The 9,614-nt window shown below is 47.7% G+C and overlaps 2 protein-coding genes across 2 annotated transcripts; both read left to right on the top strand.

Annotated features, from left to right (window-relative positions):
- Positions 1-146: 146 nt before the first annotated feature.
- On the top strand, positions 147-3,491 carry fam110a (family with sequence similarity 110 member A). Its single transcript, XM_030365157.1, is given in 3 exon segments — positions 147-556; positions 1,197-1,721; positions 1,724-3,491. Coding segments are annotated over 2 exon segments (1,383 nt in total). The 5' UTR covers positions 147-556; positions 1,197-1,382; the 3' UTR covers positions 2,768-3,491.
- Positions 3,492-3,620: 129 nt separating this feature from the next.
- On the top strand, positions 3,621-9,414 carry mfsd2al2 (major facilitator superfamily domain containing 2a-like 2). Its single transcript, XM_030365066.1, has 14 exons — positions 3,621-3,933; positions 4,101-4,220; positions 4,349-4,473; positions 4,594-4,726; positions 4,997-5,075; positions 5,901-6,064; positions 6,694-6,784; positions 7,146-7,267; positions 7,471-7,554; positions 7,674-7,757; positions 7,872-7,984; positions 8,440-8,583; positions 8,663-8,815; positions 9,033-9,414. Exons 1-14 carry the CDS (start codon positions 3,799-3,801, stop codon positions 9,397-9,399), a joined length of 1,914 nt encoding a protein of 637 aa, XP_030220926.1. The 5' UTR covers positions 3,621-3,798; the 3' UTR covers positions 9,400-9,414.
- The last annotated feature ends 200 nt before the right edge of the window (positions 9,415-9,614 follow it).

Raw genomic sequence — 9,614 nt, 5'->3', positions numbered from 1 at the left:
CGCACACGCTCTCACCACAGGAGTGATATGGTTTATCTGCCCTATGGCACGCTCAAATAAGAGGGAGAGGCCTCAGCTCTAATGGTATGCTACAGCTAAGAAGCCCGACCGCAACGTTCAAGGTTAGTTACCAATTTGTATTTTAATATTGACTTTGTGATTGGATCAAAAGGGGCCACAACAAACACATGACTTGACAGAAAGGTACTTTACCACCAGGACTAGGTTTTTCTCAAGTACCTCAACAACTGGCAGTGGGCAGGAGATCCCTCTCATTGTTGGCCGTGTCTCCATTGTCTCCTGCTTCCTGTTTCACTCTTTATATGCCTTCTGCTCCCTCCAGCAGAACATGCAGAGGCTTGACGCAAATTATAGCTGCTATTTTAGTTCAACGGGCCATTGTGCTTTCCAGTGGTGTTGTCGGCTGTCGCTACCCCCGTGTGATGCCTATATCATTATGTCAAAGAATATTCTCGGCATTTTATGTCTCAAGTTTGCTGTGCAAGTGAAGGAGCCTATGTGAACTCTGGGTTGTGTAAACAAGATGGGAAAGCAGGTGAGCTTGTGCGTTAACGAAGTCCTCGCCTGGCCCGGTTGGAGCCTGGCCTGGCCCTGAGGACCCGGGCTCGGTTGGACCCTGGCCCGGTAGGACCCTGGCCCGGTAGGAGCCTGGTCTGGCCCAGGAATGTTAAACATGCTGATAATATAACTGCCACATTCAGCCTGTTGAAGTAGCACCTGGTCTCCTCCAATCTTCACTTCAACAGGACTCTAAAGTTCTAACGGCATGCCTATTTGCATGAAACTAGCTGTACCTAGATAACCAGAAACGTATTATTGATATAATGTGTAGTTTTATTTTGGATATGTGCATGGGTTACATTTTCTCTGTTGCATTGGATTGGAAAACTCTACGTAGGCCTACCCAGAGAGCTCAAGGCTTGAGACAAAGATATCTTAACGTATGGGTAGTGTCACTTCATTCCGCTGTTCCAAACAAGCAAGTTGGAACCCATCGGGACTGCTGCTATGATCGTCGGGGAGATTAAAAAGCCCAAAAAGTGTTTTTCTTAAGAGCTGGAAAACTATATGCTATCTGTCTGGCTGAGAATGCATCCAAACAATATAGTTTATGGCAGTGCTGCTGCTTCTATATTTTGCTGGTTATCTAATAAGAGGTTTCTCTTTTCCGGCAGGAGGTCAACTTACCTAAATACCGGGCTCTGACTTGAAGGCTGGAACGACAGTGGTGATGTTCTACAGCCAGATATTCATTGACACTAACCCGGGGTAAAGAAAATACATTCACTGCTCTGTAGGAAATACAAGGCAAAGCAAAATTAGGCGTCTCTGTGCTCCCAAGCGTTCTTCTATCAACCACGATGCCTGTGGAGACTCTCCCGTCCCCGCTGAGACAGTCGGTGAGGATGTCCCTGACGCCGCCTCGCCTGCGACCCAAGGCCCCGCTGGGGCCGGCATTCAACCGCCCCAGCCCCCTGCCGGCCCCCAGACCCAGGCAGAGTGCCGTGGAGAGGCTGGAGGCGGACAAGGCCAAGTACGTCAAGAGCCAGGTGGCCCTGTCCAAGCAGCAGCCCGTCCACGCCACCGAGCCCCAGAAGGCCCCGCTGAACCCCACCACCGTCAGCAGCAGCAGCGGTAGTAGTCGCGGCAGCAGTGCCCTGCAGCCCACCAGGAAGGCCCCGTCCCAGGCCGGCGCGCAGCAGACCGGCGTCCCCCTCAAACCTGGAAGCACCTCAGCAACCTGATCAGCGGCGTGAACGACGGGCCCGCCCCCGCCGCCCCGACCCCCACGGCCGCCGGCGAGGGCAGGAGCCGCGGGGGTCCGACCCGCGGCTCCCCGCTCCGGGGCCCCATCAGAGCGGAGCACCGCGAGGTCCGGTCCTCTCCCCCTCCTGCGACCCCCGACTGGTCGAGTCCCGCTAAGGTGCGGTTAAAAGCCTGCGGCCCGGTGAAGCCAGAGGCCCCTCAGAGCCAGGACGCGGCGTTGCCCCCGGCGACGGCGACCATCCGCAGAGTGGACGTGGTCCCCCAGTCCCGGAACCAGAGGAAGCCCCCCGCCCGCCCAATGCAGTACATGCGGCAGCCGCTCTACCCCATGACCTGGCAGGGCCTGCACCCCCTCCGCCCGGCCACCTCCAACCTGGGGCTGTTCCCCCAGAGGTCCCCGCTGGCGCCCCCCACGCCCCTGAAGCCCCTCCGCGCGCCTCCTCAAGCCGACATGGCCGCCACGCCTCCCGGCGAACCACCAGCACCGCCTCCGAGGACCTCCTCCTCCTCCTCCTCCGCTCCTCCTCCTCCTCCGCCCGGGCTGCTCCCTCCCCCTCTCCAGTCCTCCAGCCCCCTCGTCTTTCCCCCGTCCTCCCCGGCCGTCACCCGTCTGTCCTCGTCCAGCTCCAGGAAGCGTCCCTCGCTGACGCGCTCCAAGTCGGACATGAGCGACCGCTGCTCGCGGGCCGGCACGGAGCTGGAGCGCTTCTTCAACCTGTGCGGTCTGGACCCCTCGGAGGTGCAGGAGCTGGCCGTGGGGCCCGGCTCGGACATCGTCTCCTTGGCCCGCTTCCGCAGCGCCAGCGCTCCGGGGTCGGAGTGCCAGGAGGGGGAGGAGGAAGAGGACGACGCCGAGGAAGGGGGCGGAGCCGCCCGCGTGCCTTACGGCGTTTCGGTCATCGAGAGGAACGCCAGAGTCATCAAGTGGCTGTACAATATCCGCCAGGAGGCCAAGGACAGTAAGAGCACCAACATGTAGGCTTCTGGGGTTGTACAAGGTTTTCCTAATTGAACCAAGCGTCCTCAAAGGAGACTCTGGCCAAAACATGTAGTATGTTGCATGGTAGACTGCTGTAAGTGGTTTATTTATTTGTGGTTGTCCTTTTTTGTTTACAAAAAACTATCGGGTCACATTTTTACGTTTAGAGAAAGGATAAACCGACTATCTTTTAATAGTTTTGTTACTTTTAATGTAGGGGCTTTTCTTATCATGATGTGCCTTTTTGCTGCTGTACTGTTGTTGGAAATGAGCAACAAATTACTTGATTTCTCCAAGGAAACATTAAAGATTTGATAACAAATGACCCACCTTTAGTATTTCCAATCATTTGTATCACTATTTGGGGAAAAAGTATTTTCAACTAAAGTACCAAAATGAAAATGGGTATGGATTTGGATACAAATGCGGGGGATTCTAAGTGACCTTTGGAAGAGGAAGGGGGATTTCTCAACCCTTCACTTGTGGTCCAGTTGCAGTGATGAACCACAAGAGGTCAGGCCATACTTCAACTAGCCACATCATCGCTTTCCCCGAATGTGACCCCTTCACATTTCACTATGTAAACAGGACAATAAGTGCTGAACAATTTCAATTGATACAATGTATCATACCACAGAAGAATACATGTATGACAAAATGTATTTTCCATTTGTTTCTGGAATACCTGAAATACCAACATCTTTAATAAATGTCATAAAATAAAGTATTAATTCTTTAATTCATTAATTAGATTACATGTATCAATAAAAAATACTTGGCTGTATTTGCTGCTGAGACCCAGTAGTCTCTCTGTACAACAAAAAGACCAATCTTCACTCATTCATCCTCTCAAAGGGTGGGCTGTACTCAGGTTTCCAGAGATAACAGGGCTGTAGAACCTGTTTTTGTCGTCAAAGGACGGAATCGGTGGCTGTACTGTGCACAAGTGGTCCTGGTTAGACCATTTGAAACCAGCCGCCGAGTGTTTTCAACTCTCGTGCTGATTTAACAAGACTGTTTCATAGTTATATATGTTGTATCGTCATTTTAAAATGACATGTCTCATATCCGTTGTGGATCACCCTCAGACTCAGAAGAGCCGGCTATTTAATCCAACTTTTGAATGCTGTTGTCCAAATGTATGCCGACAAATGAAATGCAGGACGGTAAGCTTTTGGCTGTTTGTTTTTTGCTTAAAATCAATATTTCAAGAGGTACATTTGGGTTACTTCAGTTTAGCTGTGCTGTAATTAAATCTTTCTAACAATTATTTATATAGACCTAGACCTGTGAGATTATAATTATATACAACCAATCTATTTTGACATCCTAGAAGACTGGGGGAATCCCTTTCGCCAGGAAATTTTGCTATGCAATCGGTGGAGTTCCATATCAGATCACTGCAGTCTCTATGGGCATATCCATGCAAATCTTTCTGCTGGACGTGGTTAAGGTATGGTGTAAGCCTCATCCTAATGTGTTTTGAGACACAATTAAATTCTGAGCTACCACTGATTTCCAGGCACTCGGGTTAAGAGTGCAGCTCACATGTCATGAAATCCTACGTCCCACGGCCCCCAGATGGAAGCCTTCTACGTCTCCATGATCCTGTTCGTGAGCAGGGCCTGGGACGCTGTGACGGACCCTCTGGTCGGTTACCTGGTGAGCCGGAGCCGCTGGACGCCCATCGGCAAGCTCATGCCATGGTTTGTGTGAAACCCAACAATAAGCACTTTATCTTGTTTCTTTAGTATGTGGTCCCCACCTGCACTGTAACTCAGCCCTCTAGGTTTTGCCTGTTTTAATCAGGACTATGGTGTTTGCAGGGTCGTTCTCTCCATGCCGTTTGCGATTCTGTCTTATGTCATGCTGTGGTTCATGCCGCAAGACTCCATGTCCCAGGCGTTCAGCGTGCCCTGGTTCCTGGTCGCGGCCTGTATGTTCGAGACGCTCATGAGTGTAAGCGAGTCAAGTCCCTCTCACCCTCCTATTCATATTCTCGTCATTACCCACCCACACTTTGCCCAATTCTCCTCACAACCCACACACACAATCTGATAAGATTATTGCTCAATGGTTTCTGCTCTATTTCCATAATGTGTCATCGTCCTGTTACCATGGTGACAGCATGGCGCACTATTCACAGGTCTGTGAAACTGCTGCCATTTTCCTGCTTCAGCCAGCCTTGTCTAATTTTTTTGTACGTTTCTTGTTCATCTCTTGGACAAGTGTTTCAACGTGCCTTACCTTTCAATGAACATGTTCCTGGGTGGAGACCAGAGAGACCGAGATTCTGCCACAGCCTATCGTAAGCGATGCTCTCAACCTGCTGATTTCTTTCTCTATCTCTCTCTCAATTGAATTAATTTTTTTTGGCTTGACAAATAACACGTCTGTATGGCCAAAGCATACAAAAAATAAAGCAAAAATACCCAAAGAATTAAACATTGTAAAAGTTGACTAAAAAATAAATAAAATGTAAATGACAAAACCAATGAACATAAAACAACCACATTAATATGTTATCTTAAATATATAACTAACAATAAACACTTAATAATTGAATGCTACATTTCTGTGTGTGATCCCAGCCTGTGACAGGCGGCAACATGCTGGCTGCCTGTAGAACGAGTCGGGGCAGCTTGCTGTACACGGGCGACTCGGGGAACTTAGGGTTGATTCATCTGAATAAAATTCCTAAAGGAACTGGATGTTCTGAGTGCTGTAAGGACGTGCAGCTCTGCCTCCACCTCACCTGCTTGGCTCTGTGAGCAGCACAGCCTGTCACCAGTGGGCAGCCAGACCTGAACAACCAGGCTGGGATCACATAGTCTGTACTTCGTCAAGTTGGTTCTCTGTTTTTTTAAATAACAGGGCCAAATAACATAGCCTATTTCTCTCAGGTTTATTTTCCGTTCACGTGCCAATGAGTGATATAATTTTGGTTTGATGTTATTTAGATATGCCTGATTTAGGTTCTATCTAAATTGTTGTCATGAGGCTTTGTGGGAACTGACCACTGGGGTAGAAGGCTGAAGTGCCAGGACCAGCTGAGTGAGTGGGATGTGTTCTTGGCTCACCTCTCTTGTCCTTGCTATCTCGCTCTGCCTCTATCGCTCCCTCTCCCGGCTAGGGATGACCGTGGAGATCCTAGCCATGCTGTTGGGCTCGGTGGTGCAGGGGCAGGTCATCGCAGTGTACAACGCAGAGAGGGACGGGGTCTGCCAGCAACTGGACCAGACCCAGCCCGCGCCACAGAGCACACCCTCCCCCCACGCTGCCTCACTGCAGGGCACGGTACTGAACTCTTGAGTTCTGGAGGACTGTGGTGGCAGCATGAACCGTTGGAAGGGTCAATCACGCTACGTTGATTAGCTGAGGCGGAGCATCGGGCCTTCACTTTCTAAAGCCAAGCCTTAGCACTGGCTAGGCTGCTTCCCTCTCAGGGGTGTCCTGTTACCCGCTCACCTCAAAACTCCTCAGTGATGGACAAAGGCATTGTTCAGACTGTCGGTAAATATGCAGGTGTGTGAGGTCATGCTTACAAGAATTTGGCTTTTCTGGTTCTTGCTTACAAGAAACGTAAAGGCTTTACAGGCTTTTATTGTGAGTTAGTCAGGGGTTAGGGGTCAAATTCAAGTTTTACCATTTTTGGTTTGGTAACATTTGACTATTGGAAAAGTATGATTTGCGTTGCTTCATTACCGACCTCAAAAATGTATTACACAAACGAATCAATCAATGAACCAAAACAAAAACTATATATATAGATACTATATATATATATATATATATATATATATATATATATATATATATATCATTAACATTTGAGAGTTGTTATCATTATAGTGTGCATGGATTTGTGTCTGACACATTGAGCCTGCAGTCTCTGACTAATGACTTGTGACATGTTTCTCCCTCAGAGAAAAGCCTTCCTGACATCGGCCTTGGTCATTGGTGCGCTGTTTCTCCTCTGCAGTCTAGTTCTATTCCTGGGGGTGAGGGAGCAGCAAGGTATGTCCAGGATGGGGTCATCGGTCAGAGTTTGGGAATGGGCCACAGTCCTTTAGTATTCCAAGGGCTTTCAGTAATAGGTGGGATACTACACTAATTTTGTATTTTGAATGAGTAAGACAATGGTAACAACAACATTTTAAATAGAAGAACATTAAAAAGACATGCTGTTGAGTAGCGTAGCAAAAGGTTCAAACCAATAAATGTTCAAACCAATAAATGCTGGATTCCAGTTGCAGAGTAACATTAATGTAAAATGCAACCACATCAACAAACTGAATATTAATATCCTAACACACTACGACCTTACTGTATGTACTTTGAAAAGTTTTTACTGCAAATTTCCCTCTCGTGTTCACAGACCCCCTTTGTTCAGAGGAGAAGGTGAGAGTGCCGTATCTCACCTCCCTCAAACTGTTGGCTAGCCACATCCCCTTCCAACGATTAGTGATTGGGTTCCTCTTCTGTGCCCTGGCGTTCCAGGTACATCCAGACTCAAGTCCACCTGGGGGCAGAGAACATGGCTACTTCAATGTTTCATGACATACGTATTTAATTTTGCAATTCGTCATACTGTCGGTTCTAGTTCTGTGCGACAATTAAGTTGGATTTAATTTAACAATTACAAGTCTCTAGTACCGTAACATAGTATTTTAGCCCGTTTTTCAACCTCTGCTTCATCACAGATGGCCTTGGGAAACTTTGCACTGTTTTGCAGCCATGCCGCTGGGCTGGGCGCCCATTTTCAGCACATCCTGCTAGTTCTTCTGGTAAGCCTGTTACCAGGCCTTAGGTTAACTGCACCTTGCAAATACTCTCCCACTGATGTCACAGATGTAATGAGACACCATGTTGCACTTGCGTTTGAAATATGTGGATAAATTCACAGGTTTCTGCAACCGCAGCTGTTCCATTATGGCAAGCAGTCCTCATAAGAATCGGCAAGAAGAAAACAGTCTTAATTGGACTTTCGGTAAGCTAGGATGATAAATGAAAACTAGCTGATTGAAGTTCATTTGTCGCACTTTGACCGTCTTAATGTCCATTTGTTACGGTGTCCTGCTGTCCCTGTTTACATGTTCAACAGCCTTTCGTCATAGCGGTGACGGTTATTGCGTGTGTGCCCAGTAACCTTGCGGTCTTCATGACAATGTGCTTTCTGATGGGATTGAGCCTGGCGACCATGTTCCTGCTTCCCTGGTTAGTCACCACTGAGTCCCACTCCCAACATACAAAGGTCACCAAATAGTATAGAAATCCATCATCAAGCTGAAAGTGGCAAACATACATGAATTATTTAAATCAACTCCACGTCGCCATGGCCTGCACACTGAATTCTAACACCTTGGTGGTATTGTTGCCTGAACCATATGCTCCATGCATACAGTCCAATACCACTGCTCCACGGTCAGCTGTCACTCATTGCACAGTGATTAACAGCTGATTGTTAACATGGGTTGCTTAGAGCTTTTGTGGCAAGCTCTATAGCACACACAACAAACCATTCCACATTTGAAAAGCTAAGTCCCGCCCCAACCCCTGGTTCTATGTAGACGCCTCGCCAAAATCTTCCAGAAGATGGGGCCTTTCAAAACATCAATGGTAGGCTATGGACATGTCTTCCTGAGGCTTTCGCTTGACGGTTTGTGCTCCAGGTCCATGCTCCCGGATGTGGTGGATGACTTCACCGTGAAGAACCCCGAATGCAAAGACCTGGAACCCATGTTCTTCTCTTGTTACGCCTTCTGCAATAAACTGGGAGGAGGCCTGTCGGTGGGAATTTCAACGATCCTATTACAGTAAGTAAATGTTTCATTCCCATGTCACAGTATTTGTGTGTTATTTGTGTGTGATTATTTTTTTTCCTCTTCTCCTTAGCTTTGTTGGCTACAGACCAGAGGACTGTCGCCATAGCGATGCCGTGGTGTCTGCCCTGATCATCATGTTCTCACCCGTGCCCATTGTTCTGCTTTTGGTCGCAATGGTCATCTTCCGCTTCTACCCAATCAACGAGAAACAGGAGACCAAACCGTGAGTCCTTAGATCCTCCATGGAGGCAACGTGGGATGAATTAGGTTTTTGTGGCCTTTGCTTAAGCTGACGCTGAACAAACGCTTACAAACGCAACTGAGTTTAGGAATTATATGAGTCACTGAGAATCCAAGGTCAACATCAATTAGTTTGAGTTCTACTTTCAGGCCAATAAGAACAACATACTCTTCCCTTCCCTACTCCTCCCATCTTTTAGTGCTGAAGCGACACCTTTACCAAACCAAAACGAGATTGCAGGGCTGCCGTCGGATTCTCTCCAGCAACCGTCCAGCATGAAAACAAGGCGACAGCCACGGAGAACCAGGGAGACCCCCGGCTCAGATAAATCACGTTTCTCGCCACATGATTCCTGTAATAAAAACCATAAATGTCCAAACAAATCACATAATGTTGCTGTGCTATATAACAGGCCTCTATCAGCTGGTGTAATTCACACACATAAAAAACAAAGGCCCTGCACTGTGTCTAGTAAAAGGACTAGACCTACTTATTCTTCTGCTGATCATCTTTGTTCATTTTCTGAACCTCTAAATGTGAGGAAAACCAAAGTGACGTGGGTGTAGTCATATTAGACTATTAAAACAGTCTCCATCATTAGGTTTTCTGATTAAAACGGAATTAGCTCATATGTTTGCCTCTTTTATTCAGGTGAAGCTCTGATTTGACAGAATTTCTAAGGTCTTTCATCTTAAGAATGTGAGGGCCAATGTCCAATCATCCGAATGCCAACACTACCCAGCTATCGTTTGTGATCATCTCTAATATTCCCAAAATCTAC

Source organism: Gadus morhua, chromosome 1 (genome assembly GCF_902167405.1).
Source record: "Gadus morhua chromosome 1, gadMor3.0, whole genome shotgun sequence".
Lineage (NCBI taxonomy): Eukaryota > Metazoa > Chordata > Actinopteri > Gadiformes > Gadidae > Gadus > Gadus morhua.
Note: the sequence above shows the minus strand (reverse complement) of the source record. Positions and strands in the feature narration are given on the sequence as shown.

Bases quoted from the DNA above. Each gene is read 5' to 3' on its own strand.
- mfsd2al2 (XM_030365066.1), top strand. From the start codon at position 3,799: ATGTTGTATCGTCATTTTAAAATGACATGTCTCATATCCGTTGTGGAT. The intron at 4,727-4,996 runs GTAAGCGAGTCA...CTCTTGGACAAG, and splicing joins TGTTCGAGACGCTCATGAGT to TGTTTCAACGTGCCTTACCT. The intron at 7,758-7,871 runs GTAAGCTAGGAT...CATGTTCAACAG, and splicing joins CAGTCTTAATTGGACTTTCG to CCTTTCGTCATAGCGGTGAC.